The following is a 26,399-nucleotide window of genomic DNA, read 5'->3' as shown; positions in this document are numbered from 1 at the left end:
AATTATCATCATCATCATCATCTCAACCGTTGATATTATAAGATATAGTATAATAATGATAATAATAATAAAACGATGGCTGGGCCCTTCGCCTCCCTGCCTTCCGACGGCCATACCTTTCGGATAACACACACGACAGCCACCGAGAGAGAGGAAAGCGCATCGCTTGTTGGAAGCAATGGCCGCGGTGGCGGCTCTTCTCTCGCCTCCTTCCTCCCTCACCAATTCGTACTCGCCTATTCCCCCGCGTTTCCTCATCGCTCGGTGCGTTCGAGATCGAATTAGGGCGCTTCCCCCACCTTTGCCTCCGATGTGGTGCTGTCTGACTCTGTTGTTGGCTTTTCACCTACGCAGAGATGGAAGTCGCAGTGGTCCGAGGAGGAAACGTCGAAATGGGAGGGCAAGCGCTCCTGTCGTCTGTTGTCATTGCACTACGCCGACTTCGATGAACAGCTTTCGCAGGAGGAATTTATTGCTCTCGGGCCTCTCGTCTTCCTTTGCTCTCATTCTTCCGATTTCTGGTAAGATATTCCCGTCCTTCTTGACTGCCCGTTTTCTAATGGATTTATGTTGAGTTACACATCCAGCAAAAGATACAATTTGAAGTCTGACAACGTCATATCGAAGTTGTTATTGACGGAACCAAATGGTTTTCCTTTAATTTTGCTTCCGAAGAATATATTTACATTAACTTGCTGAGCCATCACTTGTTCTACTTGAATTTTCTTTTCTACTTATATTTGTTGCGTCTCTGTAGATTTGCGTGCCTCTGTCGAATTAGATGAAGATGTGAAGATGGATTTACTGGTTGATGACATAAATGCGTATTCTTTCCTTTACCCTGTCAAATTGCCAGCTAAGAAGTTTGCTTTCAAATGGTACTTCCTTGGGTGAATCTTTTATATGTCTATACTTCTTCTGCTACATCACTTTATAGTTCACTTCCCATCTATGAGTTATATATATTGGTAATTTAAAAAAAAAATCCTAAGTTGCTGTTCTGTATCGAACAATAGCATCTGATTGGTGATCCTTCTAGTACTTCTGAATCAAGCAATAGCATCTAATCAAGTAATATCTTTCTACTAATTGAATCATATTATTAACTATTTGTTTTGTATATAAAATAGTATGTATCTTGACATAAGACACATGCATATACTAGCTCCTGATCATGGTCGGAGATTTACAATCTACTAATACTTAATGCCTCATTTTTTTTAACATTTAATTTGATGGAGGAAGCGTAGCATCGTCAGAAGTTTTATCTAGTAATTCCCAAACCATCATGTGGACCATCTTCCCTCTTCTTTTTGTTTGTTGCTTGGTTATATTTCTGAACACCCTATGACTGATTGGATTTTGTCATGTTGAAGTTTCAGCATATTGCGTGTACATTCCACTTTAAGTGTACAAAATTCCTTATGAACCATAAAAAGCACATTTCTCTTCATTTTCTTTGCTTTCTTTCCAATTTCTTATTCATCTGAACTTCCATTTCTTTGAGGTTTTGATTCTTCTCATTTAGTTGCATATTTGATTTGACGGCATCATGAATGCAAAATTGGAAACTCAAGCATTTACTATTGGACATACTACAGTTCGTATTGGAAAGTTTGATGAATGTATATGTAATAGATCCTGAACCAGGTGTGGAGGCAATTCTGGGAGATCATTGAATGGTATAATAACTGAACAGAAAACAGTTCAAATCAATGACTGCCCTTGCAATAAAAAAATTAGCAATGAGGCTCAACACCTCTGTAACCTGAATAAAAATTCTTCCAGGCAGCCAGAGGTTTATCAACAACAAATTTAGAGGGCGCACTTAGTTTCACTAATGGTTGCTCCTTTGTGACCTGATTTACTAGGGTTCAAAGGTAAGACTGCATCTGTTGTCTCTTCTCAGACCCCACATTAGCTGGTCAGTGGGCTGCTCTTAAAAGAGTTTCAGCATCAAAAGTAGGCACTGCAGAGGTGGGGGGCCTTTGACAAAGTGGAGAGTATTGCATTGGAGGAATATGCAAGATGTGTATCGGCTGAGCACAAACTATTCTGAGCCAATTGAGATGGCATGGACATGCGCACTAAACAAGAATTAGCAATCTTTTTAATTGAATTTCAGCAAAACTAAAAATGAGAAAACCATACTTTTTCTATAAGTTTTAAGGTCTCAGGAATGCCATGTGTCTAACTGTCGAAGTTCACCTTTATTAGCACTTCAAAGGTTAATATCCACTAAAATATAATAAATTGTATTACACGGCTTTCCACCATTTCATGCCAAACCTTTCATGACTCTATCTCTTCTATCTTATATTTGATTTTTATCATATATGCTTTTATATGATAAAATTAATTAATTGCATTTTATTCACCTTGTCAAATTATTAAGGATTATGGATTTGGCATGAATCTAGATCATGTGTAAGTTTATTAAGTATAGTTCATGGAACCATGCAAAATTTCCTGAATTGTGAAACCAGTAGCATATACAAAATCTTGCTTATTCTCAAGTTGCTCGGGCAAGCATTATCAAATCAGATTAAGTAGCTTGATCAAATCAATCAAGTAGGAATTTGAATGGTTTTCATACTAGTCAATGATGTCATTTATTATTTAAGCTTCAAATCTTGTGTTTACAACAGAAAACAACATCTACAATATTCTAGATGTGTATTTTGCATCTCCAGCTCAACCCTTCTTGTTTGGTGAATCATCCACTCACTATCTGCAATGAATTGCAAAGCCAATTTCGATGTGCTGCTTTCTGTAAATAGAAACACCTTGGATTGATATGCTTTGCTGCTCCTTCAGGAAGTGTCACTTTAATTTAAAGTGTCATCAAATATGTTACTAATTCTTTTCTCCTGAAATTAATTGCCTTTGCAGCATTTGATTTTTACCATTAACAACAACTCATTTTTAAGTACATGTAAAATATCCACAAAGCTTCCATAACATTCTAATCATTTTGAAGGGTAGAATCCAGAAAGCCAGAACGATACTCGTCTGCTGCACCACTATCACGTGAGTAATATATTGCACTTTTGTTTTAGGTTCTTCTTTGGAACTGTTGGGTACCAGCCAGCCACTTACAATTCTTTATTACTTCAGTAAGAAGCCCGTTTGTTTTTCAAATTTTTTAATAATTAGCACAAGTGACTAATCTTTAATGACTGCATTGTTATACAGCTGATGCACGGCAACGCATTGTGTCTGAGCGTGTCGACATGATCAATAACCTGGTCATCTCTGTCTCGGTAACTTTAATTGACTATACAAGCAGTGAACAAACTTTAAGCAATTTAAAAATGTGATTTATTCTTATTCTTCACCTAAACACAAACGCCTGTTTTCCCAGTTGCACCAATCTGTGTCAAGGATTTTTGTGGTCATGTTTTGCTTGAGGATATCCCTTAAGTCAATCAGATGCCTATCTAACTCATTGGTTTGATCTTTACTCTTGGCATCCTTGTTGTAGATTGGCCCTCCCAATCCACGCTTCCTAACTTCAAATGACAAGAGTGCCTGGAAGGCAAAAGATGTTGCTGATTCTGTTTTATCTGACAAGACTGCACTGGTAGTCACTTGCTCCCTTTTTTTATCAGCTGTTGAAGCTTACATGAACTTTCTGTTCTTTTTCTTCCTGTAGTCTTTTTTTCTATACATTCCTTGTTAAAAAATTGATTTCATGCCAGATGTAATTCTTACAATGCTATTACTGTAGACATTGAGCCAGAATGGATGCTTGTGAGCATTTTAAAGCTACCAAATGGTTGTATTTCCTTTTTCCTTTTAAATAGTTGTTTAAGTGAACTGGCTTGTCCAAACATACTCCCACTCCTGCTTATTCAATATTCTCTTGCATTTGATGTGTGTATATGTATATCTATATGTTTATATATAAAGACTTATGATGATATTCTCCGAGCTTAAAATCTATTTAATTCATTCACCTAACTTCAGGCCATTGATCACTAAGATTGAATGTGTAGTTGTATTAACATCTCTTACAAGAAGTCTGATATAAGAAAGGAGAGCCTAGTGCATGAGGCTGCCATGAATATAGGATCTATAGGAGGGTATTTGTGCACAGCTTGCAACCAATTGGTTACTTCCATGACTCAACTTCTAGTATCCTAGGTAAAATGGAGCAATCCTTCTATAGCACTAAGGCTTGCCTTTTACTAATGTGAATGTTTTGCCACGTAAATATCAAAATGCTTGCACTAACATAGGATGACAATCTTTTCTTGCATGAAGAAGATGCTAATCACTGCACCAAAAGTAAAATTACTTGTTTGGCCATCACACGGGTGGTGTAATATTGGTTAGTTATTGTGTTTTTTATAGACATAATAACTACTTATCTTAGCAGGTGCATATTGACAACTCATATGCAACATAGTGCTTGCACTATGCAGGATAGTTGTTTGACCTAAAACTCTTGTGGTTAAGAGTCCAAATCATATTTCCTTTAAAGAACAGAAATAGTATGATAAGGTCTTTAGTCAAGTTTCATATATTCTCTAGCACATAAAAGACAGTTGAACTTGAAAGTTTACTGTGGTTAGATTAAGCCTATTATAATATTTCTAGTTTCTTGGAGATCCTTTGTAACTTAGGTTATGTGTTATATGGAATATTACTTTTTATAGTTGAGCCATGGCCCCCAAAATGGTTAAAATTTTGTGTCCACTGCCGGTATATTTCTCAACATTCAACTGGATTAGTTGAAACTAATGATATTTTGTTAGGATAGACATATATAAGATACACCTTTAGGTGCATTAGCTATTGTTTTTTATGTTATCTTAATGAAACATAGGCATGCCTTACTCTTTTTTACATTGAGTTCAAACTTCAAATACTGATTGCATTCTCCTGGTGTTTATTATTTGATATTAAACCTATTCTTTTGCAGCGTGTAACAAGTGGTCAGCGCATGGCTGAGAGTTCTGTTCTTGATTCACATTCCCTTGATGTAAGCTGAGTCTGAGTTTACTAGACATGCCTCTGATTTTCTCTTTGTTCTTAAAGCCCTACTGTTTCTATGATTAATAATGATGTCAACCTATCTTGTCATTTTATGCAGGTTGGTGGTGAACCGTACTGGTATTATGAGTATCTTATACGTAAATCACCGACAAAATCTGTGAGTACTTTTATATTTGGAATGAAAATACATGTTCCTCCTCTTTTCATAACTTTTATCATTCAATCAGTTAATTTCCTTCAAGTACTTGTACTTTTGAAATTTTATGTGCTAATCTTGATTACTGATATTTTCTCAGGCACAAGAACCAAATCTTTTTAGGCACAACGTGGCTTCAACTGCTGAGCGAGATGGTATTAATCATTGTCCTTCTGACAAGGCTATTTGAGTATTCATGTTTCTTCTAACCGTATATGTTAACCATTGCCTGCTGGATGTGCTTTGAGCTTAATAATATGCTAGACATTTGACTACTTTCTTTATTCAGTTTTTTTGGAATGTGCTTCTGCTCATTTTAACCTTCTTTGAGCAATAAATAAGTACAAAAAGTGCATAGGTGTAGCCGACCTGTTCTTTAAGAGCTTTGTATTTCAGGAAGTGCTTCATTCTAAGTATATCTCATGGCACTTTGCTTTCAATTGTAAATGACATCCTGTTTCCCTTTCCCAGGCTATTTGTACTCTTTGAATGCATCAACTCTTAGCAAGCAGTGGGAATATGTAAGTTGCTTACTTGCATTAATACTTGTGCTCTATGAGATCTGCAGAGTTCTTAACTGTGATTTTTAATTCGAGCCATAGTCATAGTTCTGACGTTAGCAAACAATATTCATGATCCTACTAAATTGATTGAATCAAATTGTCTCTCAACTGCAAATGCAGCTTGATATTTTGACAACATATACCCTGCCATGCAAAGTTTAATTTACTAAAGGTTGCTTGTTCTGATTCTATTGAAGAAGAAAATTGAACAAGTAACTACAGTAACAAAGTCAAATAGATGTACTGATTATGAATCTTTTCAAGTTAAATTATGATGGTTGCATGATGACACAGAAAGACAGATGGAGGGGCGGTCATCAACTAACCTAGACGCAAGTTATGATGAGCGCTTCGAAATTTTCAGTAATATATCAATAGCAGTTAGTATGAGTGATTGGTGAAGAGGATGGCAAAAATATGGTGAATATAATTGGAGAAAACATTGATAGTTATTTTGTTTGTGAACGAGGAATAGACTTCAACTGATCCAGATGTGAGTTATAAGAGGTACTTCGAAGGACTTGCAGTAACAACGGGTTTTCAGTTGTGAGAACTCTTGATAGTTATTTTGATTGTTGATTTTGCCTCCAAACCTGATTATGCTAAATAATGATGCCTAATAAAGGCAAAGTGACAGAGATCAATAGAAACCTGGACCTCATAATCTCATGAATTGTTTGCATGCCAAAATTTCTTCAAACATATGGTGGGTGTTTCTTATAATATTCTGTTTGTTATGAGCAGAGAATGTATATAGACATCCATCTAACAACAAAACAAATTTATTAGTTTGATGGTTGTCCTGCGGCTCCTGCCTATTAGTATCACATATTGTGAAAACTAAAGTTGTGTTTATGTCTAGAACCTGAAGCGTGTCCTATCGGGGAATGAATGCAGTATTCATATTATGCTGTTGACATTTGACCAATTGATGTTATTATTCACTTGATGCAACCGATAGGTTGCAGGTAGAATTTTCTCAAGCTCCTAACCACTGAACATTTGGATCTGATGCAGTTGGGTCCTTTTCTACAAAAAACTGTGGCATCTTTTCGCCTTCTTCCTCCTACAGAGAATTATGTTCCTCCATACAAGGATCCTTGGAGGTTTTGGTAACAGTGTTTCTTATACTTTGGGATACAGATTTATCTCCTATGAAGGGGAAATAATTTGCATTGTCCTTAGATGCATATCTTTTTTTCCCTCGGCTAATGACTTTTCACTTCCTATTGTCCAGGTAGATGTAGAATTTGAGCGGTCGACGAAAATTGGTCTTTACGAAGAAGGAGAAATATCATCCTTTGTTCCGCCAACTATTTGGTCATCATGCTTTATTTTAGAAGTAACAAGATAACTCATTGGCAGACTACTGGACTTATTCGTTTCGGCGATGTCAACCATGACAAGAGTGCAAGAAGAATCATGGATGATATGGAGCAGTGAAAGGTTCCAGATTTTCTTTTCTTTTCTTTTATCGAGTCTGTTGCATAATTCGAGATATTTATTTGCTTCAATCAATTTCTGGAGCTTCTATTGTTGAAGCTTATTGTTCCTCAACAGTCTTGCATGATATCTTTTATGATGAGGTCCTCTTCATTTTCAATCTGAAATTGTGTGATATGATAAATTCTTGCGCATCTTATATCTTCCCAAAAATTTAATTGGATTGTTTCGATGTCAGAGTCCGATTAGACTTGAAAAAACATTCTTAACCTTGGATTATCTCAAGAACAGGTTTATAGCTCGGTAATAACATTGTGGAAACCTCACTTCTATTGACCAATAAACTGAATCACCCACCAAAATTTGAACAACAATTGGAGAAATGTCATACACTGATACACTTTTACTGCTATCCTGATGTGTTAGTTTTATCACAATACAGAGTGATGGTGTTATTTGCATAAGAATCATCCTTTTGATACGAGTAAGAAGCCTTATGGATCTATGGTCCTTGATTCCTGTAGGGAAAAATGGCATGCAGAGACTGCCTCATTCACCGAAAGAAAGACCCACTCTTCTCCTATCAGTTCAATGTACTTTGCCAATACCAACTTCTCTGCAACCTGCAGCCTGGGATTTGCTAACACCACCTGCAAAACAAAGTGCAAACAGCATCCCTTCAGTGAACAAGAAATTTGCAAGCCTTTCTGGTGTCAGTGCTTGTAACCCTACCCTGATCTGTCTTCTCTCAAGGTTCCTGTAGACCTCTTGTAGCATGCCAATCCCAGTATTATCGATGGTTGTTACTCCTAGAACACACCAAATTAATTCAGTCTAAAAGCCAATAAGATCACACCAAGAATGGATCCAAAGCAACTGTGGCTTACCACCCATGTCAAGAATAAGATAATGCAACTCCTCCCCATTCTTGTTGGCAATGCTCTCTTCTGTCTCTATCCATCTTAAGATCCTAGTCTCATAACGAAAAGAAGAGATCAGCTTTCATCAGCGTAAACAAGTTGAAGACAAGGTCAAGGCTTTATGTTTACCTCTCTCTGGAATAGCTGGCATTTGCATAGTAGAGAGGTGAACTCATCTTTAAGACGAGCATGTTGGGAATGCCAACACAGTCTGGATATTGCTCTATGTCACGATACATGTCAGTCCCTGCTATGTTCCCAAGCTTGCAAGTGTTTGGCCTTGCCACATACAGGAGCGCTCTTATCACCGACAAGCCCACCTGCTCAACATGGCTTAGCAAAGAAGAAGATGATTCACTGTTTCTAAAAGAAAGAAATGAGATTGCATTGGGTACTTACTGAAACCATAAGACCAATGATCATGCTGAAAAATATGACGCCAAAGAAAGCAGCCATGCAAATGACGAAGTCAAACTTGTCCACCTTGAACAGATGATGAGCCTTTTCATACTCGATCAAGCCAATCATGGCGACAGTGATGATTGCTGATAAAGACACCATCGGGGTGTACTTGAAGAGAGGCGCTAAGAACAACAAAACTAGCATCATGCAGATCGACATGATCACATTGGACATTGCAGTCTTACATCCTGCATCGAAGTTGACCGCTGACTTGGAAAAAAGACCTGTACGAAAGGTACGAATTAGAGGAACATATATTTAGATGGTGTATCTATGTAAGTGAAGACCTATAAACATATGAGGATAAAAGGATCTACCAGTTGTCAGATAGCATGAAAACCAAGACCCAACAATGTTCATCATCCCAAAGGCTATCATCTCTTTGTTCCCATCAATTTGTTCATTTTTTAGCATTGCCAGACTCCTTCCGACTGCTATTCCTTCCTGAAATAAGCTGGTGAATGGTCAAAACCTGAGAAGAAAAGTACGTAAAACACAGAATCATTGTTATCTTGTCCTTTTACCGATAGTGCAAGGAAACCAGTAACCAAGCCTGCTTTCAGAAGAACACTGAAGTATTCAGAGTGAAACTTCAAATGTGTTATGGAAATAGGGTTCAGCCCTTTCTTCAAGGGACCAACCTGCAAGAATCACATATTATATATCTAGTTTCAGATCATTATACTTCGTACATACCATAAAAAACACGTATACTTTAATCAAAGCAATTAAGAACAACACTTAACTATATGGATTCCATGTTCCTCCCCATGCACAAGATAAGCAAAAACACCTCCTAATACGACCACCAGCAATGGAGCAATAGCTGGCACCCAAAACAATCTTGGAACTTTTGCTTTCTGTATAAATCCGAAAAAAAAATTACACAAAAAAAATGTGACAGTAAAAGTAATAAAGAATGAAAGAAAGGAAAAAGGAATAAAGAACACTATACACTGAGAAGTGCCCACTCACCACGTACTTGCTCAGAAACAACAAGCCGATAAAGCAAACCCCAACGAGCACACTCTCCCATCTCCACTGAGAATATAGAGGCAAAAAGTTAGCCATTGTCCTCAAAACAAATTAAAATAAGTACAGAACTAAAGGGAGAAAAAACGAAAAAGTTTATTCTACTTTTGGCTAAGAGGATCTATAATTAATCATGGGCTCCAATAATAAAGATTTAGGATATTTTACGTAAATGGAAGTATAGGACGACAACTATGATGATTATGGTGAAGGCTGATAGAAGATAAGATTTTCCTAACTATATGAGGAAATTTCTCGGAACATGTTAATGTATTGAAGCTACTTCACTTTTTTAATAAAACTTCTTCAATTATTGTTCTTATCTTCTATTATTTTCTATCATGGTATCAGAGCCGCTTGCCTAGAGCAAGCTCTCTTCTCGCTGCCAATTCATCATTGGTGCGGTAATTGTCTTCTCCATTGCCACTCTACGCCAACGTCCATTCCCTTCCGCTACGACATCTCTAGTGCTGCGCTCATCAGCACTGCTCCACCTTTCTTCCTCGTTGTAGCTATTCTCCTTCCTCTTCTGCTACAGCTTCCTCCTCTGTTGCAGTTTCCTCCTTTGCTGTAGTAGCATCACTACAACATTGCTGTAGATTTCTTCTCTACCGTCGCAGCCGTCGTAATCGCAACCACGACCAATGTCGTTGAGAAAAGCGAAGCTTCACTCTTGCCTTCGGCCAGCGACCAACGTCGCTGAGAAAAGTGAAGCTTTACCCTTCGGCCAGTGACCAACGCCGTTGCATTCCTAAGAGGCTCCGTGGTCAATCCTCATCTTCCTCACCGCGGTAGTCTTCGCTGATCTGCCAACATTCAGCGGACTTAAGGAGAATGAAGGGAACGCCTGTGCCATCACAGCAACAGCAATCGCAGCAGCAATCTACACTTATCTTAGAAGCCTTTCGCTTGTAAATCATTCTTTGCATCGATCCAAGATTGGTATCCTTGTCATGAGCACTATCTTTGCATCGATCCAATCTTTAATTATTGTTCTTATCTTCTATTATTTTCTATCAAAGGCAACGATGGACGAGCGATGACAAAGGTCAAAGATATTTGGTAGAAAGCAAAGGAGTATTTTTGTCAGGTTGATAAGGAAAAGATATCGTGAGATAAAAATTAATTATAGATTAAAAACCTAATAATAAATTTTTTTAATGTAAAATACCCCAAGATTTATTTTTGCTTCTGTCAGTTAATTCAATTCTATTAAGTAGCATTAGCTAAATCTATCCGCAACATCATGAATACTGAAACACAACGACAACAAATATTCTTCTTTTATTTTGAAAAAAAGCAAATTCTATTTATGGTTTTGGGAGCATTGACAACTCATCATTCCAAATTTGATATGTTGACAGATACCTAGAATGGTGTGTGGCAGATACCTTGAATGGTGTGTCCAGATCCTTAAATGTAAATAATTAAAGACCATGATAATATAGTGATTAAAATTAAGATTTTTGGTATGTGAAGATAGAATATGTTTCTTTCACTTAATCTATATGATTCAATCTAGAATGATTATGATACTACATGAGATCATTTATTTAATCCTCTTTTCAGTCTCTTCTCATGCATAAATATTCTCTTGTGTGGCTTAATCAACTCTCACTATATTAGTTAAGGTAGGTGATATGATAATTCGGTTCTCAATTGTAACCTGATTTTGATTAGAATGAATTGATAGGACTAATACATTTGTTAGATTGGATTTCAAACAAGAGAAAAGGAGGGAGGAGTTCCTTCTATTCGATTCTTCTCTATTAATCTCCATTAAAGAGATTCTCATTATTTTTTTCCCATAACCCCGAGAATCTAACCATTTAATCTATTTAGAATTTGAAGACACCACATACGTAACATTAAGATCAACAGAGAGTCTAAATAGGATCTGCGAGATGAATCTACTGACCTCGCTTGTGTGGGAGAAAACGAAGTGCAACACTGAGACGACATCAGTCTTGGTGGTGAAGTGTTTCAATCCATCTGTGACGCAAACATAGACGTTGGAGCACCATACTCTTCTCACCCACTCCCACCGCGCCCATACTCTCTCTCTCTCTCAGGCTCGCTCTATATATAGAGCAATATCTGACCCCTCTCTTTGTAGCAGCACCTTTTTTCCTTCTCTTCTTTCCTGCCTCCCTCAGTCTTGGTTAAGATGGAAATGTTGTAACTGCAGCAGCAGCAGCAGCACCACCGCAAGAAAGTGAATCTCACCAACCCAAGATCGTCCTTACCCTTCTCTCTCGAAGAATCCTTTAGCTACCTAGAAAGCCGAAGGAATTTTGTCCAGCGTGCAAACGCATATTCCAATCTTATATAAACGACGTTGGAGCACCATACTCTTCTCACCCACTCCCACCGCGCCCATACTCTCTATCTCTCTCTGGTTCGCTCTATATATAGAGCAATATCTGACCCTTCTCTTTGTGGCAGCACCTTTTTGCCTTCTCTTCTTTCCTGGCTCCCTCAGTCGTTGGTTAAGATGGAAATGTTGGAACTGCCGCAGCAGCAGCACCACCACCACCGCAAGAAAGTGAATCTCACCAACCCAAGATCGTCCTTCGCGTCGTTCCGATCCGACCTCAAGGAGACGTTCTTGCCGGACTCTTGCCGGACGACCCGTTCCGCCAACTGAAGCATCAGTCGGGTTGCGCCGCCGCATGCAGCCTGGCGAAGTACTTGGTACCCATGCTAGAATGGGCGCCGAGATACACCCTCGCCAAGTTCCGGTCGGACCTCCTGGCCGGCATCACCATCGCCACCCTCGCCATCCCGCAGGGGATCAGTTACGCCCGTCTCGCCAACCTTCCACCCGTCGTCGGCCTCTGTAAGTAGTGGACTTCCGCTGGTGGCACCAACAGAGAGTACCGATGCGATGCGTCACAGATGTGAGCTTCGTGCCACAGCTGATCTACGGCATATTCGGTAGCTCCATGAACTTGGCGGTCGGAAACGTAGCGGCAGTCTCGCTCTTACTGGCTTCGATGATCGGAAGTCAGGTTTCGGCCACCGAGAGCCCGGACCTATACATGAATCTGTTCTTCACCGCAGCCTTCTTCACCGGGGTCTTTGAAGTGGCTCTGGGGATCTTCAGGTAAGGATGGTAATGTCTTCGGCCATGGAATTTATACCAACTCGAGAGAGCTCTGAGATGAATGATCGAACGCAGGCTGGGGATACTGGTGGACTTCTTATCGCGTTCGACCATCGCCGGTTTCATGGGGGGGAACGGCGATCATAGTCATCATGCAGCAGCTCAAGGGAGTGCTTGGATTGAAACACTTCACCACCAAGACTGATGGTGTTCTTCCTGGAAGGCTGCGGTGAAGAACAGATTCATGTATAGGTCCGGGCTCTCGGTGGCCGAAACCTGACTTCCGATCATCGAAGCCAGTAACAGCGAGACTGCCGCTACGTTTCCGACCGCCAAGTTCATGGAGCTACCGAATATGCCGTAGATCAGCTGTGGCACGAAGCTCACATCTGTGACGCAAACATAGACGTCGCATCGGTACTCTCTGTTGGTGCCACCAGCGGAAGTCCACTACTTACAGAGGCCGACGACGGGTGGAAGGTTGGCGAGACGGGCGTAACTGATCCCCTGCGGGATGGCGAGGGTGGCGATGGTGATGCCGGCCAGGAGGTCCGACCGGAACTTGGCGAGGGTGTATCTCGGCGCCCATTCTAGCATGGGTACCAAGTACTTCGCCAGGCTGCATGCGGCGGCGCAACCCGACTGGTGCTTCAGTTGGCGGAACGGGTCGTCCGGCAAGAGCGTCTCCTTGAGGTCGGATCGGAACGGGTAACTTCTTAGCTAGTTTCATTTTGGGCTGGAGCGTGACGACATTTTCTGGCATCTGCGCATACCCTTTCGATACACTGCGCCGGAGAATGATGTTGACTTCTGGACAGCCTGCCAAGTATAAAAATGCATACCATGCAATGAGAATGATTGTCTACAGAGAGGGTTCATTTGCTCTGTTTAGAGGGGCTGCCGCAAACATGCTTTCCGGTATGGCAGGAGCAGGAGTTCTTGCAGGATATGACCAACTCCAACGAATTACAAGTGGGCACGGTTATGGTCTCGAGCACAAGCTTAGAGAGGGTCTGAAATGATGTTGACCTGTTTGAAAAATGAATAAAAACCATTTTTCATGATACATATTTGGTTGTGAATGATGCTTCTCATTGCAAGAAATGCAGTCTTTGGAAATTAGAGGAAGAGAGAATCTCCAAAGAGAATCTCTATGCCAAATTTAATTACCTTGTACATAAGGAGACAAGATGTAAGTATGTGAAATTGTACTTGTCAATTTTCTAGATATAATTTGAAACAATTCAACAGCTAAAGATCAAGCAATAGAAAATAGTGTTTTGAAGGTTGTGCCATTTTTTTTTTGGGGGGCAATTCTTGGTGTTAGCACTCTGCTTCATGTTCTTCGTGCTAAGTTGTAATTTTGGTTCAGCCATGGCTTGAAATGAAAGCATGTATCCATATTTAAAGGTATATTTGATGATCACCCAGCTATGCTTTGAGCGAACCCTGAATCTGAGGCAACAACAACATGGAGAAGACAAAGCCCAATCATTTCCTATTTATTCTGAAAAGAAGCAGAAATCATCAAATGACGACAGTGCCTCATATATGCTTCGCTTGGTTAGAGACATAGTAAGTAAATGTCTTTCAATGCGACAACTCAGATTTAATCACCATCCACAGGGAATGAAGTTGTAACCAAACAGATCCATTCATACAGTTTCACATTTTGTAACTGTATAAATTGAATGTTCCAATCAAAGATCATTGGACTCGGCCAACAGAACTTTGTTTTATGTATCAACCGAAAGGAATATGGAATGACAACTGAATCTAGCGTACAAAATTTTACAAACACACGATTGCTTTCATCTTCCAAGAAACCCATCTGAACATTTTAAGCAGGACAAGCTCTATCTGAAATGCTCATGCAAAATCCACCTGATGCTACCTTCATACTCTGTAAGCTGTAACATTCTTTTTTTCTTTCCTTGAGATGGACTTTCCTTGGTCATTCCTCTTTCTTGGATAACTTCCATTCTCTTACCTCGTTAAAAGCCTAGTCATCCCAGTCTGCATCCCAACCATCTTTCTTTGGAGTCCTTGAAGTAAGACCATTCGATGAAACACTAGGAGTAGTGTGTTTCTGAGGCCTTGTCACTGATTCGTCATCCCAATCATCATCCCACTCATCCCAGCCATCAACAATCATGGAGTCAGCTGCAGAACTGGACTGTGGGTGTGCTCCCATCTCAAGCTGCTGGTATGGGATGCCAGAATCATCTCTCTTTCCTCTCTTCCTAAATCTGCAACAGACCCATGCTCCACCAACAAGAACCACAGTAACAAGTAAAAAGTAGGTGCCATAAATTGGGGTCAGACGAGGTGCATAAGCAAGGAACTGCTGGAGAAGGTTCCAGTTAGAAACTGATGTTGCAATGTGAAGAACACAGTCCCCTTTTCCCGCATTTAGAACAATTTCTGTAACATTCCAATAATTAACTGGAATATTAATCTGCAAGAAAAGCCATTGCATGCATGTAAATGTGTTGCTTTTCCACACATCAGGAATATATATATATATATATATTCCAAAGAGAAGAAAGATGTATAGACCCATATCCAACAAGAGTAATGATAAAGGTAACTTTCGGGAAAAGAAGATTAACATATATTTAGCTTAGCAAACAATGCATCTGAAGAGCACAAGCTCCATAAATTCCAGACTTTCCTGAGAGGACAGCTTGTGATTTCTTCATCCCTTCCCAAGCCATAGGAATTAAAAGAGATTCCTACATGGCTAGATGAGCTTAAACTGCACATGACAAGGTAAAATTTTCTATACAACTAATATACTTGATCTTAAAGCAACCTTTTTTCATATATCTTCTTTGACATAATGCCAGCAATCAACCCTGTATAAGATCATCAATTTAGCCACCACTACTTTTTTGCTAAATTCTTTCTTATACTTTATATTCTCTAGTATTGTTATTTCATCTATCAATATTGGTAATGGAATCAATTATGAATAATATTATTGGGATCAATGTCAGATTGGATCAATGGGTCCAAGTTGATCAAAATAATAAATAAAAAAATAAAAAATAAGGCATATATTATAGAATATATAAAATATAATCTGCAGAAAGGAAACACATGTATTTATATATGCTAAAAATTCTTTTATTTTTTCTAAATTTCATCTTATATTATTTTGATTTTTTTTCTCCGTCCATCCACAGATTTTGCTCTGGGGAACCATAACACCTATTTAAAATTAACTCACTAAGAATCCAAGTTTGTTGTACATGATGGGTACAGTATTTATTTCTTAGTTTCAATTACTAATAAATGCTTTAAGTAGAAAACAAATCTCTTCATTTGCACAGCACAAGAAATTTCAGAATAACCTAGGCATAGTATGCATTGTTGATATTTTAACATGTTCAATGATACTATCTCCCACATATCTAAATAAAATAGTTGTTCTAAACATTGCAATTTAAGGAAAGCCATATTGTCACGACCTTAGCTGATTTTGCCTAAGGCGTGCGGCACCCTCGCGTGTCCGTCCGCAAAGGTCAGCCTCCCCGAAGCCCCCCATTGTCCCTTAGGACCACCAAAAGAGAGAACGGGTTAGAGAGAACGCCTCAAACGGGATCCACAAGCAAACATGTCCGAAAAACACTTCATAGACAATGCAAATTACCAACAGACTTTACAAGCTCTGAACAGTGGCACAACAAAGGGTAAAATGGTCCATTACAGACCGAAAAGCTCTCTCACGTGTCCACATGACACAACCTTTATTTACAAGCCTAAAGAGGCCACCAACCCAACTAAAATGGGACTTATAAGCCTTCGGCCGCCCCTTTACATTCTGTACAGGGCATGAACATGCCAAAAGACACGGACACACATAAGCATTACATCCAACGTCTTGTTGAGAAGTTTGTCCGTGACATTCTCCCCCACTTATCCCTTCGACGTCCTCGTCGAAGCCTTTGTGAACACTGCAACTCTTCGCCTTTGCTGAGTCTTCAATCTTCTGCTCCAGCTGCAATGCGCCTCCTGGCTCCCAGCTGCTCTCCGCTGCTGTTTTTGAGTAGTCGAACCTTTGATCCGCCATGCTGCTTCAACTCACCAATGACTCTGACTCTGGTGTGGGGTTGGCTGAGTTGTGTTGATCCTCGTTGATTCCTGCGGATCCACCAAATGAAGGAAAAGACCATTCTTACTGCGCCAGTTTCTCAAAATTTCCACATGCTGCTTGAACTGGGTGGATGCTTGTTGGAGCTTTAACGAGCATCGCCTCGCAAACTTCTAAAGTTTTGGGTCCTTCCTCCACAAAATCTGCTCATTGACTCTTCTTTCAGTTAGTTGTCACATCCAAGTAGGTTCGCATCACTTCCGCTTTCGATTGGCATTTCGTTGGGAAATGAGGCGGACAATCTACTCTCAGTAGCACTGATCACCGTTGGTGAGGATTTGACAATTATTGTCTTCCATTATCTTCGAAGGGTCTTTGAACTTGTGCAGAGCTCCTCTGCTGGATAGATAAGAGAACTGGGGTACTCGGTTTCGCCCATTCTCTTAAGAGTTGAGAAGGCAAAGGTTACTTGACTTCGCCCGCCTCCTCGAGGTTGTACTTCATGCATCGAGCTGGTTACTGGCCTTCGCCTGCTCTTTGCTCACACTTCTGAAGCACTTGAAGTGTTTGCACTCCTTGCATTGAGTTAGCTACTGTGATTCACCTTCTCAATGCCATCGAACTTCTGGAATGCGGGAAGTTTTCACCCCAACTTGGAGTAATTCTCTGATAGATGAGGTCGCCTCTGGGATTGTACCGTCTTCTCCATCAACCCTGCCGCCTACTCCACTGAGTAGCAAAGGTACAGCACCGCGTACTGCCAGCTTCATTCCTTGGTCGTGCACTCTTGCATGACCCGAAGTCCTTCACTTACGGCTGTCTTGATGAGAAGCACACTGACACCGGTCTTACGAAGTTCCTCGACCTCTGCCCTTCAGCCTTGTCCCGGTATTTGGAGATTGCCTCTGCATGCTCCACCTCCTCGGCCCCTTTCACGACTAAACGCTCTCCCTCCGTGAGAGCAAGGGATCAATGACTTGCACGGAAGTCCCGCCTCTGCGGTACCATGGCGCTGCAATGCCCATGGCCCTACTATCCGTCGCCTCGCATCTGCATCCCTTTTCTTCACGATCAGTAGACATGTCTCTGTGGCACTCCTCTGAGTCCACCTCCATTCTAACTGATGCTTGATTTTGGGTAGCTAAGTCCCTCTGGACTCGTCGTCGCTTCCTCGCCCCTTTCGACCCCCTGCTTCAACACCTCTGTGTTCTCCAAGCAGCTCCTTCTGGTCGATGGAAAGACAGACTGCACTCCCATGCATGGCCTCTGCCATCGCATTGTAGGGTTTGCACCAATTCTGTTCTCCATAGCTTCCTTGGTAGCAACGTTCGCTTACTCGGCCTTGTCCTCTGACTTGCCGGGCTCCCTTAAGCGAATATGAGCTCTGGAGCAGTCCAACTCTCCAGCTGCTTCGATCATACCTCTGCATGATCAAGTCCCTCCCATGGGACTCACTGGTACTTGCATTCGAACTTTTCCCTTGGTGGAACCCAGCCCCCATATGCTGATGACCAAGGTTTTCATCCGATGCAAAATTCGGTGCACGCCCGGAAGACCCGCCTCTGCGGTACCATGGCCTTCAATCCTTGAATCCATAGCCCTTCTTACCGTCGTGTTGTTCACCAAAGCGGAGCTCCCAGTAGCTCCCGATCATACCTCCATATGATCTCATCCCTCACGGGACACACTGGTGTGTGTCGCATTGCCACGAACTGTTCCACCACGATCCGCTGCACCATGTCGCCTCCTGGTGACATCTCCATTGCATTCTGATCCTTGGGGAATAAACTCGAATTGTGAACCCTCCATGTGTGGCCTCTGCCAATACATCGCAGGGTCTCCTCCACCTTCGATTTTGTTCGCTCCTTTGGCAATCGACCTTCATCCACCCACTCTTGGGTCACACCTAGATGAAGCACCGCTCTAGGACAGTCCGTCGCCTAGTAGCTCCCGAAGTCCACCGACTTCACTGTAATTTGTGCACCATTGTCTGGATCCTGGGCCTCTGCCCCTACCAACACAATCTCCGCCGCGCACCGCTTCCTTCATAGCAACTCGAATGGCAACACTGTGGCATATTCTTCAAGAGTACCCGCCTCTGCGTCCTCTTGCCCCGTGCTAAGGCCTTCTGGACCCAACTTCGCCTCCGCAAATTGAGTCGCCTTAGTTCCTTCATCAAATGCTCCTCCGAGATAAGGTGCATGTGCCCCGAAGCTCCCTTCGTCTTTAGCACCATGCAAGATGAGTCCACTCCGTCAGAATGAAGGACCCATGGAACAACATGATCCTGCTCTTGCCTCTGCAAGAGCTCATGTCCTTGACCTCTGTCTAAGAAAAGCACTGTGCCTCTGCTCCATGTTCCAACTTCTCTGCTGGCTCCCTTCATGCGGCTTGGGTACTTCGCCAAGTTACACCCAAGTTGCTCCGCTCCTCGTTTCTGCATTGAGTCGATGGTGGCCCTCGCGTCCACCATTCCACGGGTCAGCCCTCCCTTGAGTCCGATCTCCACATCGACTCCAAGTGTGCCTTCATTTAAGTTGCTTCAGGTCGCTCCCCCACTTGATCTCGCAATGCATCCACCAATGCATTCTCTCGAGCGAGATCATGCGACGACTCCTCGCCGCTTGCTCAGTCCATCGAGCTTCGTGGAGTTGTTGTTTGTGAGGTACTCCTCCTCAACATGTGAAGTCCGTCTCACATGATTCTCCTTCTGGAGTGCCGAGACTTATCCCTCCTGGATAACTATCCCGTTGGAGCAACATCTCTCTTCGTTTCGGAGACCACCATCCCCTTGGACTACTCCGATCTGCTGAACAAACTGTGCATTGTTCTGCCTCCTGCAAACGCACTTGCTAGATTGCGACTCCCCGTCAATACAGCCACCACTGCACCCCTCAAGGTCTAGCAACATGCTGAACTCGTTGCACACTTCAGCCTCCTACGGACGTATCCTTCACATGCCGAAGAGAAAGTTTCAATGCTCCATGGTGCCGAGTCTCGGCCGCCTTGGGATGGCCGCGAACACTCCATCGTTCGCATACAAGCCCATGCATGAGTACCGAATTCTTTGAGTTAGCAATTCCCCTCACCTCTGTGAGCTTTGCACAACTTTTTCGATCGCTGAACAACTCATTCCACCTTGGATGGTCTCATTCTTGCCAAGCGCCTCGCTTGCCTAGAGCACCATCAAGTATAGTTGTCAACGTTGAGCCGTAGCTCAAACTCAGCCACCCCAACCTTTGTGCGCTCCAAATTCTTCCAAGCTTGCCTGTTCTCGTGGTGCCTCTTGCGCGAAGGGTTGGCCATTCCTGTGAATGCCAATCTCAGATGCCCGCTCCTCTGAGCGACTCTTTTCCCTACATCTCCATGCCCGTTTTCCCCTAAACGGTCGCGCGTGTGCTGACTGCCCTCAACGCAGCCCCACTAGGTCCCCCACGTTTGCATGCTAAGTGTTTCTATGAGTGCTTGTCCCGCTCTGATACCAAATGTCACGACCTTAGCTGATTTTGCCTAAGGCGTGCGGCACCCTCGCGTGTCCGTCCGCAAAGGTCAGCCTCCCCGAAGCCCCCCATTGTCCCTTAGGACCACCAAAAGAGAGAACGGGTTAGAGAGAACGCCTCAAACGGGATCCACAAGCAAACATGTCCGAAAAACACTTCATAGACAATGCAAATTACCAACAGACTTTACAAGCTCTGAACAGTGGCACAACAAAGGGTAAAATGGTCCATTACAGACCGAAAAGCTCTCTCACGTGTCCACATGACACAACCTTTATTTACAAGCCTAAAGAGGCCACCAACCCAACTAAAATGGGACTTATAAGCCTTCGGCCGCCCCTTTACATTCTGTACAGGGCATGAACATGCCAAAAGACACGGACACACATAAGCATTACATCCAACGTCTTGTTGAGAAGTTTGTCCGTGACAATATGGTAGTGAAAAGGAGAATGAACCTTCTTGGAGATGTTTCTGGATAGAGGTCCAATATCATGATCAATATGTAAAGCAGGTGTTCCCCAAATTTTCACATTAAAATCATCATCCCCAATATTCTGGACTAAAAGGGACAAATTATTTGAATCTGCAAATAATGGAAGCAGAGAACAAACAAAGATACGATGAGGTGGACAAAATGACTAATACAAAAGCTTCATGGTTTTCTTGGATTTTTTTTCATCTGACAATTGCATGTAAAAGAAAGAAAGCAGTGTAGAAACAAGAATTTTATGAAAGGCACTCGATCGTGTAAACAACTTTATCCTCAAAATACTTCTTTTGGGAAAAACAATCAACACAGAAAGGAGATACAAAGAAATCTATGAAGAAAAGCATAAAATCAGGATATCTTTGCTGGCTGCAAACAGTATCCCATTGGAAAAGGGACCTATTCATCGTTAGTAATTGTCAAACTTCTGGTACCTATTGCCATGCTACAATTGCTAAAAATATGGTACCTACTTGAATTGACTTGGAAACTTGCTTTCTGTATTCCCTTTAAACTACTTACATCTGAATAAGTTTCAATAGTGCCATGAGATCATTGCTTTAATTTGGGTGATTCCCAGTCACTTTTTTCTTTTAGCTTTTGGATCTTATGAATTTTTAGCAAAAGAAACTGAAAATTCAATGTATAACATCATCTGGAAGCAAGCTTAATTCTTTCATAGAAGTTTATAAAATTCTTATAATCAAGCCAGAAACCACATTCATTTTTTCTGAAATTTGTTGGTGAGAAACTAGTCTAACGCCATGGTATAAAAGGTCAAGTCTGAGATTTTGAAAGGTAGCTTAACCTAGTTAAGCCTTTGCTTCCTCTTGGTGAATTTCCACTAACTAATGGTGCAACTTACATTAGGACAGAGGGATGTAAACTTTATCCTGGACATGACAAAGACCTAGATTTAAGTAATGTTCTACCCACAAACAATGGATGGCCAGAGCTAGGGCAAAAACAGCAAGCTCAGTGCACAAGGCCCCCATCAATTAGGGAGGTAGAGTCAGTATATGCATCTTGAATTCTACAGAGAGACAGCTTCTGTCACTTAAACACTTGCCACATAGATCATACATGATAAAGTAGAAACCAACATAGAACATGTCGGTAACATTAATCAGTTCATACAAAGAAGGAAATGGAGAATACTGAATGCAAAAGATAATAGAAGAACTAGCAGGACAAAGATGCAAAATCTTTGATTATCATATCTTGTTTGCCTTTGAGGTATTTTACAACGGATGAGTAAGGTATTAACTATTATTACAAAAATCTTCTGCCAAGGCAAAGACAACACAGAGGGAGACTAGAAAGGCCAGCATTGACCCCTCTATTATTTAAAGAATGTGCACTCCCCCAACCCCTCACAGCCGATAATCGCAAAATTGTGCATGTACATGTTCAAATGGGCTCTTCCAACTTATAAAATGCTTTTGCAACAGTAAGTTGCAGAAGTGATGAGGACATACAATGGTTGGACTAAAACCCTAAAACTCTATAAAAGTAATTCTTGATGTTGTCTATGTTGTAGCTAATTTAATAAAATGTAATCTGTCTAAATTCTATTTTTAAAAACTAACTGCACAATATATAGAGAAATAATTTATAGTTCACATAAGACTCTTATGTTGTCCCAAACCAAACTCCAATAACAAATCATACTGAGGCATCAGTACAAATTTTGAATGCCATTACTACAATGTACTCGGTGCTGAGATCTTCTGCTTGCATTAGGTGGACTGGAACAAATTGTTTCAGTGATGAGAAGAGGCATATGTTATGAGAAACTGAAGTGGTGCTACAACAGCTTGGAGCAGTATTTATCAAGTGAAAATAGTACTGCAAAGAGAAGCAGTAATATGATGGGGCAGCTCAGATCATTGAGTTAGGAGATTGCAAATGTACAATCCTTTGCGAAGCTTTATAAAACCATAAAGAAGATTGAATAATTTTCAAAGAAAAAATGAAGAATCTGAAAAGGGTTTAGACAGGCTTCAAGAAATAAGTTAAAATACAATAAAAGGTATCCCAGTATCAGGAATGCTGACAAGAAATCGTAACTAGTCATTATGGATTTCAAAGGTAAAGAACAAATATTAGATTGAAGGTCTAATAGAAGTAGGAATTGCTCCTGAAGACCAGATTCCATCTACATTTTCTGCAGGAACGGGAGATCATCCGAAAACCACTACAGATGTGAAGGATAATTAACCATCTAGTAACATTATTCCACTAGAACATACGACTATGCATAGCTTGGACTGCAGAATTAGAAAATCAAGAGTGTTGTTTTACCATTTTCAGAATGTTGAAGACAAGCGACCAACTTATCATTAATGCATCTAGTAGATTGAGGTCCGCAAGTCTCCTTTACCACATAATTATCTTCCAGTTTAGTCGGGCTCATACTTTTCTCTTTAGTCGAGCCAGAGCTTCCAGATTTAGCAGTGTCTTCTTCCCTGCTCGGATATCCTGTTGCACCATCATCTTTCTTGGTTTGCTCTCCAGAGATCGAATTTTGTGGAGATTTATTCTCTATCTTGCTGGGTTGTGGTGGATAGGTAGATCCACCAGGAACAGTTGAGTTGTTAGGTTTTGGTGGAGGCTTCTGGCTCAATCCAGAAACATTGCTTTTCGCTGAAGCAACCGGATTCGGGGCCGCAGATAGCGAAACCTGATCTGGAACTTATCAGGCATCTCCTATACCCCAATTCAAGAACGACGCAGGAGCAAAAATAAGGAAAAATTCAGACTTTACCTTATCATCATCAAGTAGAACACGAGACGAAGCAACGGATGCAACAAAAGGAAAATAACCGACAGGATCGCTCGGGTCCAGCCTACGTGGGCTTGGACAATTGGGCCTATTGAGCCCAAATCAATAAATCAAAAAAATTAAAAAGAGAAGAGAGAAATAGAGAGAGAAAGTTAGGTTTTGAGTTTTTCTGCTTGACGATCGGTGGCCAAACGTTGTCAGTTTCGACCCAAATTTTATATGGAGAATCCTTGCAGCAAACTCTACAATCCTAACGGTGTTGATCTGCAGTTTACCCTCTCTAAGGTACTTTCCTACGATATCCACCTTGTGAGATCTAGAATTCTCTTTGGAGGAGATCCACCTGTGATGAAGATATGCTATTCTTGAACCAAGATTTATGTTCTTGATGTTATTCTGATCCTCTAGTTATTCTAGAGAAGACCTACTGTAAACCTGTTATCATTATTATTGATAGTGGAAGTTTGAGGTGGACTACGGTCCCGTAGTTTTTCCCACATTGGGTTTTCCACGTTAAAAAGATTTGGCCTCACTGTGTGATTGATTTATTGCTCTATTGTTTATGCTGTGCTGATTGATATTAGCATTTTGATATCAAGTTGGTATTTTGATGAGGAACCTATTTTGATACACAAAGAGGGAAAAAAATTATTCCGCATTAACAGGTTTCTTCCCAACAAGTGGTATCAGAGCATCAGGTTGTTTGGTGCTAGTTTTCTTGTGTGATTGAAATGGAGCAATCAGATGGTATGATTAAATTGAACTCATCAAATTATTCCACTTGGAGGCGTCTAATGGAAGATTTGCTCTATTGCAAAGATTTGTATAAGCCTATCAAGGTTAAAGATAAACCTTCTATTATGGACGATGAAGAATGGGAAGTTTAACATAGAAAAGCTATTGCCTATATTAGAAGATGGATGGATATAAACTTGCATGAGCATATTTCAGATGAAACCAGAGCTGATGTTGTTTGGCAAAGGTTAGAAAATCTCTTTGCGAAAAAGACAGTGGAAAATAGAATTTCTCTCCTCAGAAGGCTTGTAAATTTGAAGTATAAAGATGGTGGTAACATTGTTGAGCACATAAGCCTATTTCAAAGTCTTGCAAACAAGTTGGTTGCTATGAAAATGAATATAGATGATGAGATGCAGGGATTATTACTTCTCAGCTCTTTACCAGAAAGTTGGGAAACGTATGTGGTGACTATTTGTAACTCCACGCCAGAGGGGACTCTAACCATAGATATGGCTAAAGACAGTTTGCTAAATGAAGATGCAAGAAGGAAAGAACAGGGTGAATCTTCTTCTGGTGCATTTGTTACTGAAAAACAAGAAAGACGTGGAAGAAGTCATAGTAGAAATCCATATGGTTATAAAGGAAGATCCAAGTCTAGAAGAGATATCAAATGTTTTCACTGTAATAGGCCAGGTCACATGAAGAAAGAGTGTAGGTTTTGGAAGCGAGAACAAAATGAAATGAAGAAAAATGAGAAAGAGACCAATACAGTTGCTGCTGAAGGTAATATCACTATTGTTTGTGATGAAGGTTGTGTTAGCCTTGTAGCTCAGGACAGTAGTTGGGTAATTGACTTTGGTGCTTCATTTCATGTTACTTCTCATGGAGATTTCTTTAGATCTTACACTACTGGTGATTTTGGTAATGTCAGAATGGGAAACAACGGTACATCTAAGATTGTGGGTATTGGAGATATTTGCTTGGAGACCAGTATTGGGAGCAAATTGATACTCAAAGATGTAAGGCATGTTCTAGATATTCGTCTTAACTTGATATCTACAGGTAGACTTGATGATGAGGGCTTTGCATACTATTTTGGTGAAAGTAAATGGAAACTCACTAAAGGTTCTCTAATTGTGACAAAAGGAAAGAAGATTAACTCTTTTTATGTTATGGAAGCTAAGCTACACAAAGGAGAGATTAATGCAATTCGAAAAGGTGAAAGTATAGATCTTTGGCATAAGAGGCTTGGACATATCAGCGAGAAGGGACTTCAAACTCTTGCTAGAAAACAGTTCTTACCAGAGTTGCAAGGTACATCTCTTAAATCTTGTGATCATTGTTTAGCTGGAAAAACACATAGAGTTGCATTTCAGACATATCCATCATCTAGAAGATCCGATGTTATTGATTTAGTTCATACTGATGTTTGTACTATGCAAACTAGAACTCTTGGAGGTGCTCTTTATTTTGTTACTTTTATTGATGACCATTCTAGAAAAGTGTGGGCTTTTGCTTTGAAATCTAAAGACCAGGTACTCGATGCTTTCAAGGAGTTTCATGTCAGTGTTGAAAGAGAAACTGGCAGAAAACTAAAGTGTATTCGATCAGATAATGGTGGTGAGTACAGGGGTCCTTTTGAGAATTATTGTAGGTTTCATGGTATCAGGCTTGAGAAAACAGTTCCTAAAACTCCTCAGTAGAACGGTGTGACAGAAAGGATGAACAGAACCATTGAAAAAAGGATTAGGTGTATGCTTTCTCACGCCAAGTTACCGAAGTCATTTTGGGGGGAGGCTATGAGAACTATAGTTGACTTGATAAATCTTTTTCCATTAGTTCCTTTGCAAGGTGATGTTCCAGAGAGAGTATGGAGAGGAAAGGATATATCTTATAATCATTTGAGAGTCTTTAGGTGTAAAGCATTTGTTCATATTCCCAAAGATGAGAGGTCCAAGCTTGATAATAAGGCAAAAGCATGTATCTTCTTGGGATATGATCATGAAGAGTTTAGATACCGATTATGGGATCTAGTGAACAAGAAGATTATTAGAAGCAGAGATGTTG

The 26,399-nt window shown here is 40.7% G+C and overlaps 4 protein-coding genes across 7 annotated transcripts; 1 reads left to right on the top strand and 3 right to left on the bottom strand.

Annotated features, from left to right (window-relative positions):
* Nucleotides 1-85: 85 nt before the first annotated feature.
* On the top strand, nucleotides 86-7,363 carry LOC103974721 (psbP domain-containing protein 5, chloroplastic). 4 transcript variants are annotated; one of them, XM_065134599.1, is made up of 12 exons: nucleotides 86-264; nucleotides 355-521; nucleotides 758-878; nucleotides 2,981-3,030; nucleotides 3,196-3,263; nucleotides 3,485-3,583; nucleotides 4,928-4,987; nucleotides 5,099-5,158; nucleotides 5,298-5,352; nucleotides 5,669-5,718; nucleotides 6,778-6,866; nucleotides 6,998-7,363. In XM_065134599.1, exons 1-12 carry the CDS (start codon nucleotides 179-181, stop codon nucleotides 6,999-7,001), a joined length of 909 nt encoding a protein of 302 aa, XP_064990671.1. In that variant the 5' UTR covers nucleotides 86-178; the 3' UTR covers nucleotides 7,002-7,363. The 4 variants fall into 4 exon arrangements, with proteins under 4 accessions (XP_064990671.1, XP_009387869.1, XP_064990677.1 ...); XM_009389594.2 differs by having other exon boundaries at nucleotides 6,778-6,872; XM_065134605.1 differs by lacking the exon at nucleotides 758-878 and having other exon boundaries at nucleotides 2,986-3,030; nucleotides 6,778-6,872.
* A 185-nt stretch (nucleotides 7,364-7,548) lies between these two features.
* LOC135628136 (probable sulfate transporter 3.5) lies at nucleotides 7,549-8,169 on the bottom strand. Its single transcript, XM_065134616.1, has 3 exons — nucleotides 8,091-8,169; nucleotides 7,936-8,012; nucleotides 7,549-7,853 (listed from the first exon to the last, which is right to left on the bottom strand). Exons 1-3 carry the CDS (start codon nucleotides 8,095-8,097, stop codon nucleotides 7,698-7,700), a joined length of 240 nt encoding a protein of 79 aa, XP_064990688.1. The 5' UTR covers nucleotides 8,098-8,169; the 3' UTR covers nucleotides 7,549-7,697.
* Nucleotides 8,170-8,242: 73 nt separating this feature from the next.
* LOC135638776 (probable sulfate transporter 3.5) lies at nucleotides 8,243-11,671 on the bottom strand. Its single transcript, XM_065152162.1, has 8 exons — nucleotides 11,653-11,671; nucleotides 11,536-11,609; nucleotides 9,561-9,626; nucleotides 9,332-9,445; nucleotides 9,110-9,226; nucleotides 8,903-9,029; nucleotides 8,523-8,809; nucleotides 8,243-8,443 (listed from the first exon to the last, which is right to left on the bottom strand). Exons 1-8 carry the CDS (start codon nucleotides 11,669-11,671, stop codon nucleotides 8,249-8,251), a joined length of 999 nt encoding a protein of 332 aa, XP_065008234.1. The 3' UTR covers nucleotides 8,243-8,248.
* Nucleotides 11,672-14,299: 2,628 nt separating this feature from the next.
* LOC135628119 (uncharacterized) lies at nucleotides 14,300-23,629 on the bottom strand. The gene is made up of 4 exons (XM_065134579.1): nucleotides 23,577-23,629; nucleotides 23,114-23,492; nucleotides 20,778-20,905; nucleotides 14,300-15,181 (listed from the first exon to the last, which is right to left on the bottom strand). Exons 2-4 carry the CDS (start codon nucleotides 23,223-23,225, stop codon nucleotides 14,726-14,728), a joined length of 696 nt encoding a protein of 231 aa, XP_064990651.1. The 5' UTR covers nucleotides 23,226-23,492; nucleotides 23,577-23,629; the 3' UTR covers nucleotides 14,300-14,725.
* Between the last annotated feature and the right edge of the window lie 2,770 nt (nucleotides 23,630-26,399).

This window comes from Musa acuminata, chromosome BXJ1-3 (assembly GCF_036884655.1).
Source record: "Musa acuminata AAA Group cultivar baxijiao chromosome BXJ1-3, Cavendish_Baxijiao_AAA, whole genome shotgun sequence".
Classification (NCBI taxonomy): domain Eukaryota; kingdom Viridiplantae; phylum Streptophyta; class Magnoliopsida; order Zingiberales; family Musaceae; genus Musa; species Musa acuminata.
Note: the sequence above shows the minus strand (reverse complement) of the source record. Positions and strands in the feature narration are given on the sequence as shown.

Bases quoted from the DNA above. Each gene is read 5' to 3' on its own strand.
- LOC103974721 (XM_009389594.2), top strand. From the start codon at position 179: ATGGCCGCGGTGGCGGCTCTTCTCTCGCCTCCTTCCTCCCTCACCAAT. The intron at 522-757 runs GTAAGATATTCC...GCGTCTCTGTAG, and splicing joins TCTCATTCTTCCGATTTCTG to ATTTGCGTGCCTCTGTCGAA. The intron at 3,264-3,484 runs GTAACTTTAATT...TCCTTGTTGTAG, and splicing joins ACCTGGTCATCTCTGTCTCG to ATTGGCCCTCCCAATCCACG.
- LOC135628136 (XM_065134616.1), bottom strand. The intron at 7,854-7,935 runs GTAGGGTTACAA...TTTGTTTTGCAG, and splicing joins TTGAGAGAAGACAGATCAGG to GTGGTGTTAGCAAATCCCAG.
- LOC135638776 (XM_065152162.1), bottom strand. The intron at 9,627-11,535 runs GTCAGTAGATTC...CTATATTCTCAG, and splicing joins TTTTCTCCCACACAAGCGAG to TGGAGATGGGAGAGTGTGCT. The intron at 9,446-9,560 runs GTGAGTGGGCAC...GGATTTATACAG, and splicing joins TGTTTCTGAGCAAGTACGTG to AAAGCAAAAGTTCCAAGATT.
- LOC135628119 (XM_065134579.1), bottom strand. From the start codon at position 23,225: ATGAGCCCGACTAAACTGGAAGATAATTATGTGGTAAAGGAGACTTGC. The intron at 20,906-23,113 runs GTAAAACAACAC...CATTATTTGCAG, and splicing joins TCTTCAACATTCTGAAAATG to ATTCAAATAATTTGTCCCTT. The intron at 15,182-20,777 runs GTTCATTCTCCT...CTTTTCTTGCAG, and splicing joins CCAGAAACATCTCCAAGAAG to ATTAATATTCCAGTTAATTA.